Source organism: Abramis brama (genome assembly GCF_963993115.1).
Source record: "Abramis brama genome assembly, chromosome: 25".
NCBI lineage: Eukaryota > Metazoa > Chordata > Actinopteri > Cypriniformes > Leuciscidae > Abramis > Abramis brama.
In genome coordinates, this window is record NC_139987.1 from 23,139,341 (window position 1) to 23,164,592 (window position 25,252).

The 25,252-nt window shown below is 35.4% G+C and overlaps 1 protein-coding gene across 4 annotated transcripts in view; it reads right to left on the reverse strand.

The window, feature by feature from the left end:
• Window positions 1-455: 455 nt before the first annotated feature.
• wdr45 (WD repeat domain 45) overlaps window positions 456-25,252 on the reverse strand; it is a 73,765-nt gene continuing 48,968 nt past the window's right edge. For 3 of the 4 annotated variants that reach the window (XM_084104900.1, XM_084104899.1, XM_084104901.1), the window contains 10 exons: window positions 4,501-4,619; window positions 3,991-4,065; window positions 3,303-3,407; window positions 3,091-3,196; window positions 2,898-2,992; window positions 2,742-2,821; window positions 2,166-2,374; window positions 1,127-1,228; window positions 824-969; window positions 456-729 (listed from right to left, as the gene is read on the reverse strand). In XM_084104900.1, coding sequence (XP_083961026.1) covers window positions 620-729; window positions 824-969; window positions 1,127-1,228; window positions 2,166-2,374; window positions 2,742-2,821; window positions 2,898-2,992; window positions 3,091-3,196; window positions 3,303-3,407; window positions 3,991-4,065; window positions 4,501-4,549 — 1,077 coding nt within the window. In that variant the 5' untranslated portion in view covers window positions 4,550-4,619 and the 3' untranslated portion in view covers window positions 456-619. Of the gene's footprint in view, window positions 730-823; window positions 970-1,126; window positions 1,229-2,165; window positions 2,375-2,741; window positions 2,822-2,897; window positions 2,993-3,090; window positions 3,197-3,302; window positions 3,408-3,990; window positions 4,066-4,500; window positions 4,620-4,749; window positions 4,947-25,252 lie in introns of those variants that run through there. The other variant, XM_084104898.1, reaches the window with a different exon arrangement.

A 25,252-nucleotide genomic window follows, 5' to 3' on the forward strand; every position in this document is an offset into this window, starting at 1 on the left:
TCAAAATATTACTGATTGTACTGTATTTTTTATCAAATATATGCAGCCTTGTTGAGCATAAGAGACTTTTTTCCAAAACATTAAACAATCTTACCGACCCCAAACTTTTGTAATATATGCACTGAAAACTAGTCATCTAGTGCATAATAAAATGAAAAGTTGAATTGATCATTGATAAAACCTATGATCTATCATTTTAGAAGTTCCATCTATTAAATAACAACAGCACAGCCCAAAATCCACTTCTAAAAATTCAGTCCCAAAAGGATGTATTGATCTCATGAGTAAAGTTCCTTAAAGTGTAAGTGATCTTATTCCTCAAGAGTAACAGCAAACCAAGAAGACAAAGAATGATGAGAAATCATTAAAAAGTGTTCAAAGGTTGGGTACTTCTGAAGGACTACCAAATGATCACAGACTTTGAAACGTCTGCATGTGGAGTGATAACGATTAGATCAAAGTTTACAAGACATTTATTCACACAGACTGATTTTATATACATTTGATTATACATTGCAGTAAGACAAACTCACAGAAACAAGAACAGGAAGAACAAGCAACCAGCAGAGTTCACTGTTAAAGTGACTACTATTTTACATTAAATGCTCAATCTCCAGCCTTAGAAATCATCATCATCACAAATGTCCAGATACACGTCAAAAGCCTCGCGGTTGCAGTTTCCATCAGGGGTGAAGACGTACTTGTGGAATGTCCCATCAACACATATGGCTTTAAAAGAGAGATACATGTGATAAGAAAAACTGACAGATCAATAATGTTTCAATCAAAGGTCTTGAAAAAAAAACAAAAAAACAACACATACCAATAACAGAGTTGACGTTTTTGGAGGTGTTCTTCCCAAAGGCACAGATGCAAGCGCACTCAGCCGGCACCGTGAAGTTAGCCAGAGACCACTGACTGTCCACGTACTGTCCGATGACCGGACCCACCTTTCCTACACGTGCCAAACTACAGAAGACAAGAAGCCAGCCAGAAATGCCAGTGACTCTCTAACTACTAGGATATTTCTAAAAAAAAACACTGCGAATGTCAAATAGCCTGTAATGAAATGAATGGAGTGTTTATTAGTAACATGTTCAACTAGGAATGTTTGTGAAAATCTTACGCAGAGCGACGGTTCAGTTTGGTGTCTTTCAGAGCAAATATGTGCACAGTTCCCTTGTCGCTTGACGCACACAGAAAGGATGAGTCGTGGCTGAAATTAATACTGGAAAACAACAGAATTCAATAATTAATTCTCATTTTAATATAAACTAAATTAATCAAATAATTAATAAACAAAATTAATACAATTTTGTCATGGCTTAAATTAATACTGGAAAACAACAGAATTCAATAAATAATTATTTTAATATAAACTAAATTAATATATATAAAAAAAATTTTTTGTCTTGGCTGAAAAATTAAGACTGGAAAACAACAGAATTAAATAATTTAGTATTATTTTAATATAAAATAAATTTATCAAATAAATAAAATTATCAAATAAAAATTTGTCGTGTCTGAAATTAATACTGGAAAACAACAGAATTCAATAATTAATTATCATTTTAATATAAACTAAATTAGTCAAATAATTACTAAAATAAATTAAATAAAATGTAGTCATGTCTGAAATTAATACTGGAAAACAACAGAATTCAATAATAAATATATTATTTAGATGTATAATAAATATAATCAATATATATATATATATATATAATCAATAAATATTATAAAAAAAATATAATTAAATTAAATTAAATTATAAGCAGAATTGGAGTTGTTTTTCTTTTACAAAAAAAACAGCAATACACATATATTCATATGATATACAATAATGAAGTTAAACACAACCCAATTATGTTTCCTTTTGATCTGAAATATTGGCCACTCTGCTGTCTAGATATATCAGTCAATCACTAATTATTAATACATTTATACTATTAGTAAAGAGTTGGTATACTTATTTTGAATTGAATTAGCTAAGATAAATATAAATTGATTATATTAATTTCTTTAAATAGATAGTTTGATCTGACAGTGAAGGAAAAGCAGCATATATGTGAACTCCTTCAATACTGTTTAGAAAGCGTCCCAGGAAGTCGAGAGACTGTACAGAGCGAGCAGAGCTAGTTAACGAAGAAGCTCAAACACTTTACCAGTAGAGTGTAGCAGGGTCAGTTCCTCTTCGTAGTTCCACTAGCTTGTCTCGTGTTGTAGTGTCGAACAGACGGATCAGCGTGCCCTTTCTGGAGGCCGACGCAACCACACTGCCCAGCTGGTTCAGCGCCAGGCAGGCGATTTCACTTTGGTGGGCGTTGATGGTGAAAGGGGCAGAAGAGGTGCCAGGTTTTGTGTTGGAAAGTTCCTGTCAAAGAGTCATAAACAAAGTTAAATAATGGTAATAACACTATTAATGTGTTAATAAATTACAAAGTTTTAAAGGGATAGTTGACCCAAAAATGAAACCCTCAAGCCATCCAAATGTACATGACTTACTTTCTTCAGATAAACTCAAACAAATTCACTTGCATTATATGGACTCGTAGAGATTGATTATTTTCCTAAAAATCTTTGTTTGTGTTTATCTGAAGAAAGACATTATTGTTCATTTTCATCACTATCCCTTTAGTATGCAACATTTGAATTTCAACTGTAATAATGTATAATATTTATAATATATATAGTATTTACCACTGTAATATGATATTATATAAGTTTCACATAAATCTTACCACTAATTGCAGACTGCCACATTTGTGTCCAGGGAAAACCAGCAACTGCTTTTCCAAACTAGGACAAAGGTCACACAAACCTACAAACCCCAAAATACAGTGATTAAAAATAATACAAAAACAAGTAAAGCCTCTCACAAGCAGTGCTCTCAATACCTTTTGGGTTATCTCGAGTGTCAAACTCAAAAAGCTTGATAGGGTTTTCGGGGAAACTGTAAACGTAGATCCTGTTTTTCAGGACAATGATGATTCTTCACATACAAGGACAGGAAATATGATGTTATTAACACAAACAACATCTGAAGCATGAAATATGAAGCACTATTGTCTTGATGGCCGTGTATCTTACTTGTCATGTCTCATGCGCACAGCGAGGACCGGTTTGGTGAACGTGAACTCGAGAACTAATTTGTCCTTAGGGTCTCGCACTTCCTGAGCATCATCCCATATTAATACTGCCAAAGATGTGATGAAACATTGGATAATGTTGAGGAAAATGGTTTATTCCAGCTTCAAAAACCATCTAAGAGGGAAGTCCAAGAATTAAAGTGCTCAGTGTACCTGATATTTCAGAGAATTTGGGGTTGACGCCGCCTCCCACTACAGCCAAGAGGTTTGATCGATGAAGCATTGAACACAAGGCAATGCTGCCCACCTGCTCGTGATCTACATACAATCAAATCACAGACAGTTAAAGGGATAGCTCACCCAAAAATGAAAATTCTGTCATTAATTACTCACCCTCGTGTTCAAAACCCGTGAGACTTTCATTCATGTTCAGATTCAGAACACAAATGAAGATCTTTTTGATGAAATCTGAGCAATTTCTGTCCCTCCGTTGACAGCTACGCAACTACCACTTTGACGCTTCAATTCATAAAGAGATCGTAAAACTAATCCATATGAATTGAGCGGTTTAGTTCAAAATTTTCTGAAGAGACTCGATCACTTTATATGATGAACAGATTCAATTTAAGCTTTTATTCACATCTCTTTATGAACTTTTTCAAGGATCAAAGTGGAAGCTGTGTAGCTGTCAATGGAGGGACAGAAAGCTCTCAGATTTCATCAAAAAGATCTTCATTTGTGTTCTGAAGATGAACGACGTCGTACGGGTTTGGAACGACATGAAGGTGAGTAATTAATGACAGAATTTTTATTTTTGGGTGAACTAACTTTAGATAACTCTACACATAGGTTTTGTTTAAAAATATATATATATAAAAAAATAATAATAATAATATTTTACCTAAATGGCCCTTTTCCATTAAAGGTTCCACATTATAAATGCGGACACCTGTTTCCATGGCACAGCAGAAACAACCTAAATAACATGGAAATCAGAACATGAATAAAGTACAGATCATTAGTATATCATTAATAGTATTTTGGCTGATATGTTGCTATTTTTTAGATTATTGGCTTTAAGCCTATTTCCCCTTTAGTTGGTTTCAAAATCTACCTCGTCAATAATTAATGCACTTTTTTCTGTTTTCAAAAATGTGAACTAGGAGTAAACATTGTGTAAACATTTGTTGATTTGATTAAAAAAATGTAGGTTACATATTTGCTATCATAAAATATGTTGGTATTATATTGGCCAATCAAAATGGTCATAAAATCTAAAAATTGTCAATCACTACTTATATGTTAATGAATAAATTTATTAAATGTACTCAACATAGATAGAGAGATAGTCTAGCAGCATTAGTTATTATATAGCAGAATGATTCTGAAAGGAAGTGTGTTTCAGACTCACTCTGGTCCTGGTTGAACTGAAGGCTGTTGACTCCTCTCTGTTGGGCCATGATGTGAGAGAAGAGTTGACCGCTGCTTTTCTGATATCTTCAGCAGTAATATGGTCTAGATCTGATCATCCTGGATGAACAGGAGACAGCGGTTTAACACGTTAAAGCTGCAATCACAACATACTACGAGCTCCGAAAGTCAACACATGTAAACAACTTCCTTTTATATTATAATCAGGTTGTCATAACATCTCACTCACCATTAACTATTAAAAGACACAACGAGGGGGTAGACAAATACATCAAAGTGAGTTTATGATGTTTGATGTTAATTTGATATCGCACATTAGGCAATAACTACACAGCTGCCAAACGCTGTTGTTGTTGTTTTGTCGCTGCTGTCTACCTCTATGATGATACGGAACTGTTACGGAGCATTACTGCCCCCTTTTGGACTGGAGGATAACACAAGTGCCGTACGGAGAAAGCCTTTTCCACAGAAACGAAAAACCTATGCGAAAAACAGGGACCTAAATGGGCGGAGCTTAGAGGCCCAGAAGTCATCTCTAATTGGCCCGGCCCGGTTCCATTTTTCTTGTGGTCCTGTAACCTTTCTCCGCGCTGGTCAGAACGGACCAATCACAGTCAATTGGATAATGCAGTTCGTAGGCCAACAAATCATTCCATGTAGCGGTTGTATGTCAGATACAAATCATTGTAATTAATAGATCTTAAAAGACACCTTTTTTAGTGCAAAAATTAGTCCCAAAAAAATTTAAAAAGTTAAAATAAAAATAAATTCCGTCCTTACATTTGTACGTTTAAATTATTTTTTTTAAAAATCCAATAACCCTAATAGGCTAATAATAACAATAATAATAATAAAAGATGATAATTTAGACATAAATAAATTGCATGGCATCATAATATTGAATATCCCAAAGTTATTTATTTACAAATGTGCACTGTCTAAAAAGCACTGAAACTTATTCATGTAATTCACTTTTCTGTCCAACAGGTGTCAGCAAGTAACTAAAGACGGTCTCTTCAATAATAACACTCATTCGTTTGCAGTTTATCTTGATTGCTAACACACAATTAATGAAACAATTCACCATTTTCTCACAACTTTAATCATAATCTCCATACAAAACCACAAGAGCTTTTTACAAACCTCAAACTTCCACTTCAAATTCAAATATTTTAGTCAAAAGCATAGCCTATTCTCTTTTGTCAGAATCAAACATTGGCCTCATATGGCACACAAAACCTACAAATACACAGACGATTCCACTGTCTAGAGAACACTAGTGAGATCAGTTCAAAATACTGTTACAAAAACCTCCCTTTGGCAACCAGGAAGAATCATTTTACAGCTCAATGTCTATTACAGTAGGCTATACAGCATGAATAGAGGGGTGCAGATACAGTGAAATTCAACAATAAGCTTTAATAAATGTTTATTTTCCTTGCACTTCTGTAAAGAGATCTTGCAGTGGATCGAAAGAAAACTTTAAATACCAAAGAATTTAACATGAACTTGGTATGCAATGCAATACAGAACAGGCTGTCAATTACAATTGTAAAAAAAATATGTAAAAATAACATTGGGTATGGTAAGGACCATATTTTTCATACTAAAGCCGTTTCTTAGTCTTCTGACAAGATGTTCTCTCCCTCCCCAGGCAGTCGTCTGTCAGTGCAGCAAAAATACCAAATATAAGAAGTACTTGGATACAAATCAGTTTGACAATTACGAGTTAGGGTGTACAACACAATATTTATATTATAAGATTCTGATAGTGTCATCAGTTTTGCTACTTAATGTTTACACATGGATAAATCAAATGTGTGCTATCTGAGTTCACAGTGTGACACTTGAGTTAACTATATTGTGTACTTGTGTTTTCTGAATGAGAAAATGGTTAAACCTGTGCAAAATCAGGACATTTTTGAGTAGAGTTTTGCAGAAAACTGGAACATGTGAAAATTGAAAACAGGATTTTGGGATGGTTTGGGAGATTGGGCCATGCACTTGAATCAGTTATAGTGTGTTTGCAATCAAGAAAAACTGTAATTACTGAAACGACACAAAGGTAATGACGGCCTTTACGATGTCCGTCTGTTTGCAAGAGGGTCCACCTTCTCAGCAGTGTCTTAAAATGACCATATTAAAAAATATATATATGCTGTGGACAACACAACAGGGCTGTAAAGAAAACAAAGACAGGCTGTCTCCTGAGTGATTCTGTTTCTCAGTTACACAATTAAAATGTCTGCATAGCTCATAAAACAGGTCTCTGAGCTATTTGCCATCCAGACGCACATTTTGAAGAATGCAGCTAGATTTTGAAAGTATGTGTCTTTTCTTGGTTTTACTCTGTGCTGTGAATGGTAACATTTTGTTTTACATACACTTTCATATATTTTGTACACAAACATATTGGGTGAGTTGCTTCACATTGTCAGACTGATAAATGCTTGCTCAGAAAGGAAGATGTACTGAATTTTAAAACCAGATGAGGTATTCTAAGCATGTGAATGAGAGTGCTAAGATATGACAGGCACTACATGATGCATTTCAAGTTAAACAGTGGTTGACCTCAAGACAAGGGCACTATATAGATAGATCCCTTTGGAAAGTAAGTACATGATGTTTAGCATATGCATTTTTAATAATGGTGCAAAGACGACCATTTAATTAGTGCATGGACATATGAAAACACATCTAATCGCAAGTCTTAACCCTAAAGACTGCATCATATTTGATACACTAATTTATAAGGCGTCTAAATTATCAACTTGATAAACAAAACTTTGCTGGAAAAACCTGTTGTACACAATATACTACATGCCTTCTGTCGTCTGATAGTTTGCCGTCTGCTGGATCACATAAGTGTTTGCATCAAACTTAAAGGGGTGGTATAATGCACTTTTCACAAGACGTAAAATAAGTCTCTGATGTCCCCAGAGTGTGTATGTGAAGTTTTAGCTCAAAATACCCCACAGATATTTTTATATAGCATGTTAAAGTTGTCATTTTTTTACCGTTTTTTGTGTCTGTCCCTTTAAATGGAAATGAGCTGCTGCTCCTGGCACAAGGGGCGGAGCTTCAACAGCTTGTGCCCTTTTACCTCACAGACACACACTGGAAATTCCAAACACCTTTAGCCTTTTATGTTCAAACCGAAGTCAGAAAGATGGAGAGACTCAAGAAGAAGTGACAACATAGAAAACATTTCTGAATGGTTAGTTGATGAATTTATGTAGCTTATGTGTAGTTATCTTCTAGTCATTGATTAGCATATTCTGTCTTGATAATCTATAAATTGCGTTCCCAGGGGCGGGGTTTATGTAAATTTTAGGGTTAGGGATGTCACTAACCCGGGAGGAATGTCCTGTAGTTCCTACCAGCCGTTTGTTGTAGTCCTTAAAAAGCAATTTCTTTAAAAGCAAATATCTCCCTTTGCTTTGAACTTTGAGCGTTGTAACTTTGCAGATGTTGTTTATGCTCAAACAGCAACATTACACACTAAATAAAGTTAGAAAAGTGAAATCATATTCAACCACCCCTTTAATGGGCAACTAATGGCTTTGATGTTATCTCAACCACTCCAGATCATTTTCTTGGTGGGTCACATCATATGAGTATCGTTTTGAACAAACGGCCATTTCAACTCAACCTTTGATTTAGTTCTCAGTCCAGCTGGCGAATTTGTTTTCTTAATTGAGAACAAATAAGGTTTTGTGAAGACGCCTGATGGTATTTTTTGAGAAGAAAACCAATCTGTTTGAAACTGAGAGAGTTCCCTTAAAATCACTACAACATAATTTATGTATGTTGGATAAGATTCAACACTAAAACATTTAGAATGTAACAAAACAAGTTTTGAATATGAAAATTGATTTTTTTTCACAATTATGTGTAATGACACTACAAGCATTTTCTCAGTTATCAATTCAAGTTTGAAGTATTACTGTAACATGGTTTATAATGCAAATGGGGTTAAGGTTAGAAACAACAGCCATTGGTACTTTCCAAGGCTTTAACCACATATATGGATTGGGGTAATATTTTAATTATTAAAATATTATTTGGGTAATACATAATTATAAAAATATTTATTATAATTATTAAAATATTATGGGTAATACAAAAAATATTACCCATATTTTTTGACACATCCCCTTATGGTGGTCCCCCGATGTTTATGGTATTTGTAGTTTGAAAATCTGATTCATATGGAAGGCAATTTCTGCCACATAAGAAGAAAAAAAATCATGCTGTCTTAATTTAAAAAGTAAAAATTATGATTAATTTGGACTTTTTGCCAGAACTAAGACAGTCAAAGTTATGCAATAAAGTTGAAATTGTGACAGTCATAATTATAATATACTAAATCATAATTATGAGATTTAAAAAGTCAATTATGACACTATCATAATTTTAACTTTTTGCCATGACAGTCTAAATTATGACATAAAAGTCGAAGTTATAACATCATAAGTTGAAACTGAGATAAAGTTAAAATTGTGACATTCTAATTATGAGATAAAAGTTATGATTACACAAAAGTAGAAATTACGACATACCAAAGCATTATGACTTTTTATGACATAATTGTGAAAAAAGAAATTATGACTTTTCTGCCATATTTATGACATTTTAAGTCATAATTTCAGAATCAGTATCACCTTTATTACCAAGTACCGTGGGTTTACATGTATAAGGAATTTGTCTTGGTGTACTGGTGCTTAAAATTAGTTTAACAAAAAACAAGGAATAAAATAATATTAATAAGATAGACATCTGTAAGGTAAGATAGGAAGGTCAAAAACAAAGTTATGAAAGAGAAGCATAAATATAAAGAAACTATAAAGAAATGAAAAAACTATATAAATATGAAGTAAACATAAACAGGAAGAATAAAAATGTACACATTAGCTGTACATTAATGCAGGAAGTGCACTTTATGTGTGCATTAATGTTTATGAGTTGTGTGCATTACTATAATAGATATAAAATAACCCGAGTTTGTCCATGGAGACAGATAAGAGAACATGGGTCCTTACAGTATTGCTGATGAGGCCAATTACGGATGGAAAGAATCTGTTTTTGTGGTTTTAAGTTTAAGTACTATGGTTTTAGTCTTGATGGACCGCAGCCTCCTGCCAGAGGAGAGTGTCTCAGAGAGTTTCTGTCCAGGGTGAGAAGGGTTAGCATCTTTAGTATCATGTGCTGCCTCATGTCAGTCTGAAAGTCTGTGAACCACCTTCAAGTAGAATCAGGCACTATCAGTAGCAGAGCCGGAATGATTGTGTTAAAAGCAGAGCTGAAATCCACAAACAGGATCCTGGCGTAGGTTCCAGGTGAATCCAGGTGCTGGAGGATGAAGTGGAAGATCATGTTAACGGAGTCATCTACAGACCTGTAGGCAAACTGCAGGGGGTCCAGGAGAGGGTCTGTGATGGATTTGAAGTGGGACAGAAAGAGGCGCTTAAAGGACTTCATTACCAGATGTCAGAGGGACAGGTTTGTAGTCATTAAGACTTGATGGTGGAGTTCTTGAAGCAGGCTGGCACATGGTGTATCTCCAGTGAGGTGTTAAAGATATCCGTAAACACTGGAGACAGCTGATCAGCACAGTACCTTCTAGCACAAATTACATTCAAACTAAAGTTGTGATGAATGAGGCCAGCAGGTGGCGCTGTAAAGATACTTTCTGTTGTTATTTAATGATTAAATATACAACTTTGTAGCTTAATCCACACATTTTAATTAACATTCTGGTAAATTTCTGCTGAGTAAAGTAGCTACTCGAATCAAAGAGAAAAGTTCATGACGCAAGTGGGTTTAAGCATCTGCCCTTTACAAACCCTCTCAAAGTACAGGCAGTTTATTCTGTGCGGCAACAAATGATCAGATTTATTTCCATTACGCTTTTCTGTCTACTTTGTTTGTCGTTTATCCTGTCTAGACTGGAATAGACAAACAGAGATGTTGCCAGAAGCAGCTATTGCACTGATAATGATAATGCGCTTCTATAAAGTCTGAAGAGACAAGAGGAAATCTGGCCAGAAACTAAGACATGACTGAAATCGCAGTAATTTTTCCCTTGTGTTTATATCATTTTGAACATTAAAAGACACTGAAAACTGATTTAATTGCAACCACAGGCTCATTTCTATTACCAACTGCTGAGAGACAACAAAACTGACTTTAGTTATTCCCTTCACAAAACATTCATATCATATTAGAGTGTAAAATAAGAATGATCAAATCAGGGCTTTTAATTGAGATTTTAATTGTATGAACCTAGTGATAGGCTAATAAATTTAGCTAGATGCTAACAAATTGTAACCCCCCACTATCCCCCAAAAAACACCTTGCATTACAATAGGCCTAAGTGTATTTGTGTAAGTCTAAGTGTAATTGTAAAAACATCTGACGAAACAGTAACGAAACAGCTGTTTTTATTAGTGCTTGACACAAATTTCACAATTTCAATTCATAAGCTTGCGATTTGATTCTATCTTAATTCAATGTAGCCTAGATTTGTTTGGATAAATATCAGGTAGGCTACAGTAGCTGCATGTTGCATGTTCAAGGAAAAGAAATCTCCCAAATAAAACATACATGGAGTCCTGCCAGCTGGTGTTATTTTTAAAGGTTAAAATTAACAACTCAAATTAATATATTGTGTTTTTTATAATAATAACAACATTATTATAATTTTAATGATATGAGTAAAAATATAATAAATATGAAGCCTAATATAGTGCATATATTAGGCAAAATATTCCTCTCTATAGTTAATTTTTTTTTTAGCTAAAAACATAGGCTAGCATGCTATGGTCATTAAATGGCTTTCCTGAGGTAAATGTAACATGACTTGTTTACAAGCTGTATTGTTGACGTCTTTCTGCGGTTGAAACACTGATTGGGCGATTATATGAGACATGATTCATTTTGGTAAGTTGTAGGCTACTGTATATTTCAACTGACGTTCATTCATGTTTATTTAGCCTACTATTAAGCAAAGCAGAAGAAATGACCGGTTCACGCCCCACTTGAACTGTGGTCATAGACTGTGGTGCGCGACAGCGATCTGTCACGTGGCATTTAAGAGCGCCAAAACGGTATTTATTGTTTGAATTTCATTTATGGTATTCGAATCGTAATCATAAACACACTGGTTTGTAAATTATTTTACCATAAGCTACTGCATTTGTTATTCTTCTGGTTATTTAGCATAAGAATATAGGCTATAGCAGCTAATGAATCAGAAGTTCACACACATTCACAGAAAATAGCTTATGTGTTGCAAAATAAGGTGGATAAGTTCAAATGGTTTATTTAGCATACTCAAAAGCTCTTCGAAATACCATACTAATCTTCATCTCTTACTATTTCTGCAATAGCCTATAGGCCTACTGTCTGTAGCCTACTAGCCTATTCAAATTTTCTATTCATAAATTACCTGTAGCACACTATGCTGGCTTTGTACTCCTCCAGATTTTCCAATTCCAGTGTGAACTAATGTTTTTTTTTTTCAGACCACCAAGAGTTCATACATTTTCACACAAAATTGGTTTTGATAACCATAATGCAGACGGTTTTAATGCATAATTCAACAACAGAAATATTATCATGTCATCACATTATGATGGCAGCAGCTGTTTTGCATTCAGATTCAAGCAGCAGGAAATTCTGCCACACAAATTGTAAACAAGTTAATTAAAACAAATGAAGCAGCGCATAGTTCGAAATAAAAGGTGGTTTATAACAGAACCTCGTGCACAATGGTCCATGAATATGTGCTTCATCAAACATTACACTCCAACTGAAAGAAGCTCCTTAAGATCGCTCGACTCCACAGGGTTTTGCTTGCAAAAATTTAAGTTTAAAGAGACAGGCCCAAGGCAATTATCCAGAGTGATAATGGAAAGAACACTGTGGGTCAGTGTCCTCCTGTGTTGTTATCAAAAAGAGACTGGAAATCTGTGGGAATGACCATAAATAGAAATAAGGGTGAATTATGAGGAGCCAGACTCTTTTGTAGTTCACACACCCCATGTTAAAGACTCTGATAAAGAGGATCTATTATGCTTTCTTACTTTTTTACATTCTCTTTCTTTAGTGTGTAATGTTGCTATTTGAGCATAAAAAGGTCTGCAAAGTCACTCCAAATGGAGTTATTCTCTATATCAGTGTGCACTGTTTCTGAACTCCCTGAAACGCCTCAATTGTAGACTTGAGTTTTCTTCAGTGAACGAACACATCATAGTATTCCTCATTTAAATAATTCCTGGTTGAGTTGCGTTATTAGTGTGTTGAACTTGAAACTTATGGTTAGAGGCGTGACATTTCTGAAACCAATCACAACACACTGGTCCGGCTGACCAATCAGAGCACAATGCGCTTATAGGAAGGAAGGGCTTCATAGAGACAGGAATTAAAGAGAGTTAAGGCCCCGATATACTCGTAAACTCGAACGGGTAAAAAGAAGTTCAAAATAAGTGAACAGTTAGCGAACCTCCATGATGCTGCCCATCCTGCTGGCGTTTAGATTAATATGCAAAAAGAAAGTAAACATCTAATAATAGCGATGTGTATCTGTTTGCACCAGCTCTGCAATTCAGTACTCAAGTACAGTCACGTTTATTTATACAACATGCTATACAATAGATGCTTTAAAGCAAGCAGCTTTACAGTATTAAACATGAAAAAACAGTGTCAGTGTCTCTTTCAAAATTACAACTTCTACAATCTTCATTTAAGCGACTGAAGTGTATTCATGTTTTTACTTGCGGACGTCTGACCTCGATGAACTGAACAGAAGATATGAAGCAGAGAAGATTTCCACATCAAAGTAGGCGGAGTCTGAGAGCCACACCTACCTATTACATCATCGCCATGGACCAATGGTAGTTCAAAGGTTTGTTTTCAAACGTTGTTTTCCGTACAACGATGTAACTCGCTGGTTCACTACCATAGTACAATGCATAATTGTAGGAATCAACTAGCTCGTCACGACTGTTTCCCGAAAAACATATTGTCGCAAATTTGTCGTTCAACCACGTTGGTTAATGATGTCACGCAGGTGATAGAATAATAACTTTTTTTAAAGAATCCGTTTGAGATCGAATTAATGCTAGATTTTTTGCTTTAAATTATAGACATGTAGCCTGGGAAAACCCAGACAAACTTCCGGCAAATTTAGATTTGCTCTGCAAGTCTGACAAAGAGCCCATTCAAGCCGATTTCTAATCCGTCCAAATCGAGGCACCAATCAGAAACGTTGAGGCGGGCTTTACACGATGACGATCGCTCTGATTGGTTTTAGGTCTATCCAATTGCGCCCAGAGGCATTTGAGCGACGTCCGTTGGTGACGCCCCTTTGGAAATGAGTTATTAATGAAGCTTTGCCAGACCATAACTCAGTTACTACTGAGAATGGTCTGGTTTTAACCAGGCTAAAAGACATGGCATCTGAGCACAAATTCAAATTTTTCTCCATATTTTACTTTATTTGCAGACTCAATCGTAGGCTTTGTTCTTTTGTACTAGAGCACTGTTTCGCACATGCACACTCTTCAAAAAACGGCACTTTAAATCTCTTGACAAACTAAAAGATGTAAATGACATTTGTATATATTCAAAATAAAAGATATAGAACTTGCTTATTTTGATCAAGATAAGGATTTATTAAGTCAACATATCATGCAAACAAGAAACTAAGCTTCTAACCACAGGTCGAGAGCTGTCGTTCCAAGTCCAACCACACAACTTTTCACAAATGATTTACTTTTAGCTTCTGACCAAGGCTGTATCTCAATACTAGTTTTACTTGATCTAAGTGCTGCGTTCGATACTATAGATCACACAATACTCTTAGATCGACTACAAAATTATACTGGTGTTCAAGGACAAGCATTAAGTTGGTTCAGATCATACTTATCTGACCGCTACCATTTTGTCTATTTAAATGGAGAAAAATCGATCATAACTTCAGTAAACTATGGAGTGCCGCAGGGATCTGTGTTAGGCCCTCTGTTATTCTCAGTATATATGATGCACTTGGAAATATTATAAGGAAACATGGAATTAGTTTCCATTGTTATGCTGATGACACTCAAATATATATTTCATCACGGCCAGATGAAAACGCTAAATTATCCAAATTGACAGAGTGTGTTAAAGATATAAAAGATTGGATGATGTGTAATTTTCTTTTATTAAATCCAGACAAAACAGAGGTAATACTTATCGGTTTAAAAAACCGCCCACAAAACCTCTCACACTACAACTTTAACATAGTAGGATGTCCTGTTACTTTATCCTCTACAGTAAAAGACCTGGGTGTTATACTCGATTGCAACCTGTCTTTTGAAAATCATATTTCATATGTTACAAGAACAGTCTTTTTCCACCTTAGAAACATTGCTAAGCTACGTAACATGCTATCAGTTTCTGATGCAGAAAAGTTAGTTCATGCATTCATGACTTCGAGACTAGATTACTGTAATGCTTTATTAGCTGGTTGTCCTGCATCCTCAATAAACAAGCTACAGTTAGTTCAAAATGCCGCCGCTAGAGTTCTTACTAGATCAAGAAAATATGATCATATAACACCGATTTTAACATCACTGCATTGGTTACCTATAAAGTTCCGTATTAATTACAAGGTATTGCTACTGACTTATAAAGCCCTAAACGGCTTAGCTCCAGTCTATTTAACGGATCTTCTATCGCACTATAATCCATCGCGCACTTTAAGATCACTAAATTCAAGGCTTTTGGTCATACCTATATCCAGAACCACCAAAGGAGGGAGAGCATTTTCACATTTAGCTCCAAAACTCTGGAATAGTCTTCCTGATAGTGTTCGTTGCTCAGACTCGCTCTCCCAGTTTAAAACTAGATTAAAGTCGCATCTCTTCAGCCAGGCATTCATATAATATTTTTAATCTTACAGTTCAAATTACAATCCGGCCTCTAGTTAATAAACGCCAGAGGAGAACTGGCCCCCGACTGAGCCTGGGTTCTCCCAAAGTTTTTTTTTCTCCATTGGGTCACCTGATGGAGTTTTTCGGTTCCTTGCCACTGTTGCCTTTGGCTTGCTCAGTTGGGGATATTTTGGGGATATTTAATTTGATTTTATCAATCAATAAATTCCACTAGAAACAAACCTTGTTGTATTATTTTAATTTAATACTGTGAAGCTGCTTTGATACAATCTGTATTGTGAAAAGCGCTATACAAATATACTTGACTTGACTTGACAACTTTGCGATGCTGTTTGCGAATGTTCGTTGAAACTATGGTATCGGGAAACACCGACTCGTTGAACTATGCTGATAACGACAGAACTTGCGACCATAACGGTGCTTTCGGGAAAATACATCCCAGAGAGAACTTTTCCGGAAAGTCCGCTTTGGCAAGCTGTTTCGAACTTCCGAAACCAACACAAAACAAACTTCGTTTTGGCCTTATTTTGTTCGAAATGATGTCACATTTTTCGCTAAAAGTATATCAGGTTCTTTACTGACAGACTGGAAAAAGAAGAGCTACAACAATAAAAAAAATATGTAAAAATAATCTTTTTGAACATTCAAGCATGAAAACCTATTCTAGTTGACCAAAAACAAAATCAAGACATAATATGGCCTCTTTAAAAGTCAATTTAGTACACTAATATGCATATGGCCTCCCAGCAAACAGATATGGACTAAACATCTCGATTTTTGATTTCAAGGGAATTTTTAATACACAGAAATGTGAAGGTTTCTAATATGAGCACGTTCTGAAAATCAATTGTTTCCCTTTGAAATGAATAATTACTGCAGGCAGGATGGGGAATGCAATGCTAATCAGTTTGTTGGGCATGAATCCAGCCCTGAGGGACGCCGCAGCTCGCTCGCTCCACTGAGATGAGAATAATGTTTAGTATAACAACCCTCACAAATTATTCATTTATTTGACTGAGTGTAAAGCACAGTTCAGCATAAATATTGATGATGTGCACTGGTGAGGAGCTCGTTTCCTTTTGTAGATGGTTGTATTAACAATAAACACATCATTAGTAACATTAAAGGTCTTTTAAAGATCATGTTAACAGATTGTTTGTCATTTGCCCTGAACAGTGAACACAGCTCATAAGAGAACTGCTAGTTGATATTAACAAATCTTCATGATTAGTTTAGAAATAAGAGAACGAGTACATGGCGATGAAGACGACACCCTGAACATGAAGTTCATTGCTGACCATATTCAAGATGGTCTTCAGAACTGGACTGCAAACCAGAATATGACATGCACACACTATGAAAGAATCTTTTTATTTTCTAATTAATAAAAAGATGTGATGGCTTTAAAAGGGTTTTTTGTCATTTAAATATAAAAGCTTGATGCAAAAGGTTGACAAAGTCAATGTCCCACGAAAGTCCCATTTTAGTATTGAGATGCTATAGTTTTTTAGTAATATTTTTGTTTCGTTTTTGTTTTTATACTTTGTTTTAATTTTGTTTTAAGTTTTAGTAACTTTGTTGTGTGATTTTGCCATTTTATTAGTCATTGTTTTTTTAATGTCTATTTAGTTTTAAAAAGAAAAATTGCCACTGTTGCCTTTGGCTTGCTCAGTTGGGGATATTTTGGGGATATTTAATTTAATTTTATCAATCAATAAATTTACACTAGAAACAACCTTGTTGTGTTATTTTGGTTTAATGCTGTGAAGCTGCTTTGATGCAATCTGTATTGTGAAAAGCGCTATATAAATACACTTGACTTGACTTGACTAGTTTTATTACTTTTTATTTCAGTTTTAGTTATTTTAGTATATGAAAATGAAAAATGTAAATGAAAATGGGAAATGTTATGTTAGCAAGTATAGCTGAAACTGAAGTCTAGCTAGTTTAAGTTATATTGTTTGGTTTTGTTATATTTTATTTTATTTCAAGTCACATAAATGTTTTTTTTGTATTGTTTAAGTTTTAGTTAACTACACTGAAAAAAAAATTAAACAATTTTCACTCAGTAAATTTCACAAATAATTACAAAGAAACAGTGAGTAACATTGATTTATATGTAATATTTATATTTTCATGTAAAACATACTCCAATAATTCTAGAACAATTTAGATTTTAAATTTAGAAAATATTTTTAACCTTATGCTATGAATTTATTTATAGTTTTGTGTGCGTGGCTTTTAGCCCATGTCTTTTAGCAGATAAATGCGCTTAAAATTTAAATACTTTCTCTTTCAAGGAAACCGAGACTCTTGTTTGCATGGGTGTATGAATTTTTGTCCAATCAAATGCTTTCTAGACTGAAAACATCCCTCTTCGCCCATTTCCTCTAGCCATGCTCCAACCTCCTGTTTCAATATTAAATAAATTAGTTTAAACTATAACGTGATGTTATATTGATAAAGTTGAAGTCCTCAGTGAGTTCATTCAGGCCTGCAGATGAGACAACAAATCGTTTTGAGCTGAGGTGCATGAAAACATAGCTTTAAAGTTTTACCATATGGGAGTAAACAAACACTTCATGAAACATTGTCAAAACAACAACATATTCCCCATAATGCCAACTCCACCTAAATCAGAGGTCTTATGAGCATTGTTACTAAGCAACAACTCACACACACAGAAACATAATCCTACTCTTACATAAACATACTGCAGTGGTACTGTGGTACAATGATGAGATCAGATGATAATACCATGGTACTTTGATATTTACACTACCGTTCAAACGTTTGGGGTCAGTAAGATTACATTTTTAACAGAATTTGATACTTTTATTCAGCAAGGATGCATTAAATTGATCAAAACTGAAAGTTACAAAAAATGACTTCAAGGAATCATTAAAAAATGTATCACAGTTTCCACAAAAAAATATTAAGCAGCACTGTGACTGGAATAATGACGCCTAAAATTAAAAATAATAAATTCTAAAAGGAACTCTCACATTAATTTTGTAATGACACACAACCCTGAATTCATGAGATATAGATAAAGATTGGAATATCCAATATCTGAATATGTAATATTTAAGAAAGCAACAAAATAATCAAGGTTATTCAAAATGTCAATGATTTTTACCAAACTGGTAATTGAATACCTCATATTGATCACACCATTAATCTGACTATTGTGTTAGATGCATGTCCACATCAGTATCTCTGATGTTTATGATCTAGCTAATTGTCAATAGAATTGCGTTTCTCTGTGCAACAAACTTTTATTCACTCGATTACTTCCTATTAGAAACCATCACACCAGTACACTCAATAAGATCAAGTAGAGCAAAGCACTTAAAAAGAAAAACAAAGACAAGCAATTGGCTCTATGACAGAACGCTCCCTCCATCCCTCCCTCTCCATCAGCATTAACACCTCCTTCCCCTGACTGCTCCTTTCAGTCTAATCCTGTTCATCACTTCCAAGATGAGACGGCATCCCAGGGAACTGCAAATCGATAGAAGTGTTCTCGGGAGGCTGTAGATTAATGTGGGAATCGCAGGCTTTGGGAAGATGGTTAAGTAGAACAGACTACCCACAGGAAATCACTCAGATCTTAATTAGCTGTTAATGTGACGGAGCCTGACACGGGCCACGCTGAGAGAGGAGTGAGGCGCTACAAACTTACAGAAATATCATGTGTCAGTGGACCCACTGCTAAGAAGCAAGCATGCTTGTTTTAAAGTCCCCCTGTAGTCCCTTAAAAACTCATCTTTGATCACAAAAATGAAATAGTTAAAGGTTTTCATGCCTTAAAATAGCTTGAATGTAACTCTACACCCTTGCCTCATTAAGTATACGCGGTTCTATGAATATGCAAATTAGCCCCGCCTCCATTTACTCACACCAGCTCAGAGATCCACTCGTTGACGTGATTGGTTACAAGTGTTGGAAAGTTTTCTTTCATCGACGCAAGACCAGGAGACTTTGGGATCACGTTCAAACAAAGTTATTCTTTATTGAGGACTTGACATGGCTGCAGGAATCCAACATTATCTAACTAAGGGAACTTTACATGGTATCTTATAGGCATTTTAGGAGGAGGAACTTTTGAAGGTGGAGACAAATTCAAATAAAGCATGTAACAGGTTTAGGTAACACCCTAGACTGAGGGTCTGGCCAATCCTAATTCAGCATAAGGCTCCAAGAGCCATTTGGGTCCGAAAGCCATTTGCAGAACAAAAGGTGAGATTCTCAGTGAATCATTCGTGTGCTAATCCAATCAGCCTGACGGTATCACCCATACCTTCACATGATCACAGAGACAAAAGCACAGCTGTACATTGAGCTTACTGATGCATAAGGACAAAGGGTGAGGGTGAGAGTCTCAGGAATTGACTCATTTAGAGAAACAGGACTGGCCGGAATCTCTTGATATAATCACCATAACCGCTGCTAAACTTTCTCAGTCTATATTGGAATCTAAATTAAAACCTCAAATGCTAAAATCAGAATTCTTCACCATGATGTTTATGTAAGGAAGCATATCTGAAATAGATTCTTTAAATTTGTTATTCCACACAAGGTAGTTTGTGACTTCGGAAACACCACGTCTCTGGTTCACTGCAGTTTTAAGGAGAAAATACTCTGTTATGGTGTTAACTTATGAATTTGCACATGCTTTGTCTTAAAGCATATTAAAAACACCACATAGATAAACAACATTAAAAGCTTGAGTTTTGTCGTCATTTTACTCACTAATGTCGTTCCAAACCTGTTTGACTTCCTTTAGTGCAACAAAATGGTCGCTTGTTTTCATGAAGTTATAATGAATGTGTGCCGAGGCTTCAAATATAAAGCATGCAAGTGCAAACATGAAGTACAGCTTGCAAAAAAGGCACTTTTTTTAAAAGGAAGATAAAAGCATTGAATGTGCCCAAAAAAAGGCTTTTATTGAATCAGTGTTTTCTTAGCTTGGTTTGGCACTCAGGCCCTGTTTACACCTGGTATTAAAGTCCCCCTGTATGAAAATCAAGCTTTTAAATGTTGTTTATATGTCTATGTGGTGTTTTAAGACAAACCATGCATAAATTCATAAGTCAACACCATTGCTGAGTATTTTCTTCTTAAAACTGCAGTGAACCAAAGACCGTCTCAAAAACGCGGGTTGAAATCGCTGGTGTTTCTGACGTCACAAACTACCTTGTAACCAATCAGATCAACAACATGTGATCGTTAACGAGTGGATCTCTGAGCTGGTGTGAGCGAGTGGAGGCGGGGCTAATTTGCATATTTATAGAACGGCGCATACTAAATGAGGCAAGGGTGTAGAGTTACATTCAAGCTATTTTAAGGCATTAAGAATTTTTTTCACGAAAGAAATGTTTAATTTTGGTGATCAAAGATGAGTTTTAAGGGATAAAATTATTGACTACAGGGGGACTAAGATGCGTTTTGGTCGATCGGATCACAAGTGGACAACACTAAATGCAGGTGTAAATGGGGTCTAAAACTTTTTGAGCTTGTCCACTTTCAACCACTAGCTCGAAACCTAACAGAATCATTCATCTAATGTCATTATCTTTACCTTAAAATGCTAAATACAATGTACTTTACCTTAGTTATTCATGTAATGTTATGTCAGGATGTAGGATCAGCAGATCTTAAACAGATTCTTACATTTTTAATCCCACAATGGCAGACGGTGTTCAATTAACACTCAACCTGGAAACTGTGGAAACAATCAAATTGAAATTGAACATGAATTTATTGGACTAAAAATGCAAACAGAGAAAGCAACAGTCTTGGATTTATGTGCAGTGCACCACACGGATGAAATTTCATACCTTTTATTTCTTTGGAAAAACTATTTGAATGTCTCATCCAGGTCGCATAATTATTGAAATCAGCTTTCAAGTAGAGTTGTACATCAAAATCCGATAACTATGCTTTGTCAAGTACCGTTTTTCAAGGGTAAAAACTCTTGGATGTATCAGTTTCGGGTTATTTTAAACAAGATGAGTCACATTATTATACAAGCAGGACCAACTTTAAACAGCTAATGCTGGTAGCCAACTGGTAAAGCGCACCTCTTCAATATATCCTTGATGTAAAGTTATTATCCAACACAGTAGTTAAAGTGATGGCTTTGTGATCACAATAACATGAGTCACGCTCCCTGGATGCCAGTTTTAATTAAATGAGAACGATTTCCCCCTCATTTGATATATACTGTGATACTCTCAAGCGTGCTTATCTGCTTTAAATGAACTGAACAATAGTTCATTTCTATGGAATGTTTTATAGTACTTTGAACCGTAAAAAACAGGGATGACGAGACATTTTAGTGTATCCCAAAAACACTTAAAGTCCCCATGAAATCAAAATGGAAGTTTTTTGGCTTTTAGTATGAATATGTTAGCCTTGTTATCTATAATGTTGTGTGCTCTAAAACAATAATAAAATTTGCATTTAGAAGATATAAGCATTCAAAAATTACAGTCTCTTACTTCTGCCAATATGGATCTATGATTTTGATGACATCACTCTGCTCAACTCAACTTCTCATCAGATTTTCTGTCCAATCAAATGCTCTCTAGAATCTAAAGCGCCCCGCCCCGTACTTTATAAATAGATGCTGTAGCAAATGAAATCGGTCATTTGTTCATACATTTACTACATTTTATATACATGGTGAATGGTACATTTTATAGGGGATAGGGAACGATTCATACAGTGTAACCATTGGGACATTGGTCTCGTGACACGTCAATGTCACGAGAACACACAAAGTCTGCTCCGGTCTAGAGACACGATAACACAGAGCCGATCATATGTGCGAGTTGATGCATAGCAGAAAACGTATCGGACCCATTTGAATTCTGCACAGAATGCTATATTTTAAAGCGATATGGAGGAGATTAGGAGGAATCTGCGGTTTTACCGAGCTCAACGGCTCTGGCCAAGCTGTGATATCCTACTGGGACCCAGGAATAGACTTTTGTCCACTGTAGTGGACATTATATTTTAGAGAATTTCTCTGACACCATACATGTCACATGTCCACAACCTGTGTGTCCACATTCAGGACTTTTCAGAGATACCAAATGTTTGGAGGCTTCACCATGAAAACAACTTATCCTTGGTCTTTAAAAATGTCTGACATTAATTTAGCGATCAAAATTAGCACTCTTATGGAAATATGATAATATATTGTAATTATAATTTAAATCGGACTACTTTTCAAATTGTATTTATAAACCAACATCTCAGGAAAACGTTATGGGGTTTCAAATCAGAAAATGACTTTGTTACAGAACTGGACGTTGATTTCATACATGTCCACTGCAGAGGACATCAGGACTTAAATCATGTTTATCAGGCATTTTGGGACACACAACAAGTGAATATGGAAATAAATGATTAAAATGTTGCTAATTATTACTCCAATTATTACTTATTTTTTCATTAAATGTTACTCCAAGAACACATTAATGTGCACATTGGATACAGTGTATAGATACATTGCATTGAATGGGAATATTAATTTATGGCCATTTTACCCACATATTGCATAAATTAAAATGGTGTATCAATTCACTCCGTTATATCTTTCATAACATAGTTGAGAATCATCTTTATACAAATTTTGGTTTAAAAAAATCCTGAAACCCCAACATTTATTGGTGATTAAAAAAAAAAAAAAAATCCCATTGTTTTTGCCTATACATTTAATTTCATGTCATTTTATTTTTTAAACAACTGAGTCCTGGGGCCTCATTTATAAAACTTTGCGTAGGATTTGCGTCAGAAGTGGCGTACGGATGAAACATAGGACGTGCGTACGCAAAGAAATATTCGGATTTATAAAACCGTGCGCACGCACATCCTACGCAGTTTTCCCTTAATAAATCACAATCAATTCTAAATGTAGCGCAGCTTTTGCGGCTTCATGTCACGCCCATAGTTGCCCATAAATAGTCCGTGAAACGCCCACAAGTTAATATTCATCGATTGCGAAATCATGGCAAACACAGAGGAAAACCATGAAACGTAACTTCACTTACGTCATTACGCCTTGTGACGGCATCATGGCATTTTATTACCATCCATTTGATTGCATCTGACAAGCTACAGATGTGTTATGAGGATGAATTGCATAACATGCCAATATTATTGCAGAACATATTTCACTTTTCATTTTGCAAATATGTGTTAATTTGCATTTCTGTTGTAATCTTCGTTTGCTTTTGTTTGTTTTACACTGCAGATCGATCAAACGGGTGTTCGTGTCGGCTGTTAATTGTAAGACTTGCTTTGTAAAGTCTTCATGTTATTTATGAGAGGCAGTATTGCCATTTCTTTTACAGTTTCTACAGTTTCACACACTTTCACGTGTTTCTTCATTCTGCCGACGGTGTCGCCATTTCTCATTTCACCCGTTTTTGTGCGTACGCCTGGGTCAGACCTTGCGTGAAGGACCGCACATTTTCCCGTCAAGTTTGCTTTTTATAAATACCAATTATTGCGTAGATAGCGGCGTACGCCTTCTTTTGTGCGTACGCAACGTTTATAAATGAGGCCCCTGGTGTCCACTGCAGAGGACATAGCATAACATACGAATAAAATATAATTTTTCAAAAATGTTTTTTTTTTTTTTTACCATTTGTTTCTTATGCTCTAAACAACGTGATGACATGAAAAAAACAAAATAAAATAAAACCTTTTTTTTTCTGGGTTTCAGGAGGATAGATAGCGGAAGAGCTGTTCGATGTGTCCCGCCCTGTCTTCCTGTTTCAGAGGAAATTACGTCAACACATTGAATAATGCTGCGCGTTTCAAGGCACTTCAGTGGGCTTTTAAGGAGATATTGCCTTTGCTGGCACATATAACAGCCAGAAGGTCAAAAACTAGTAAAATTACAGGATTTCTCTCAAAACTCATAAGTATGTACCCGTTATTTTTAGATATTGTTGACACAATGAACTTTTGTGCATGTAAAATACTTTCAATGTCAAAATAACTCATTTTAGATGCATTTCTCTTGGTTTTGTTCTCGCTTCGTACAGAACTGAAGCAGGTGGCAAACGCGTCTCACCCGAGAAGCAAGTAAAAGACTAATCGTGCTTAACCCCATCTGCTCATTCTCTTGTTTAAGACAGTCAAATTGTGAACTTCCATTTTCCAGCTAGCTTGAGTATCTCCCTCTCTACAATTATCGCTCTTTCAGAGCCGGCGTGTAAACAGAAAGATGGAGGTGCTGAACTCTTTCTCAGCTATCTGTGAAGACGTGTTGTAGTGCGTTTGGTCTGTTTTAGCATTCACCGCTGCTGAGCTGACCACCACTCCATTTGGTATTTATTCATTTATTAGACATTTAATATTTAATAATATCTGATGGACTTTTCAATAGGATCATAAAATATAAAACAACAAATCATGTAGTTTGGTGACCTGCCAAGAGAGCAAATCCTTGTGTGACTTTCATTTTTCGTAATTTGCAGCTTCTTATTGATGTGGGTGCTAACCTCTAAACACTAACCCACTCATTCTGTTGTGTACCTTTCTTAGACTTATTAGTTTGGTGTTACTAGTGATTAGCGCTTAGATTATTCTCTTACGTTCCTGCTATGTCCGTGATAAGTGCTAAAACACCTTGCAATGAAAAACTTGCCAAAATCTCACTAGGCCTTCACGAAGACTTGCTGTGAAATAATAATTGCTTAATATTATGCAGGCCACAGTCTAACTGAGATGTTTATTATGGAGCAGATTACCGGTTCGTGGACAGGTGTT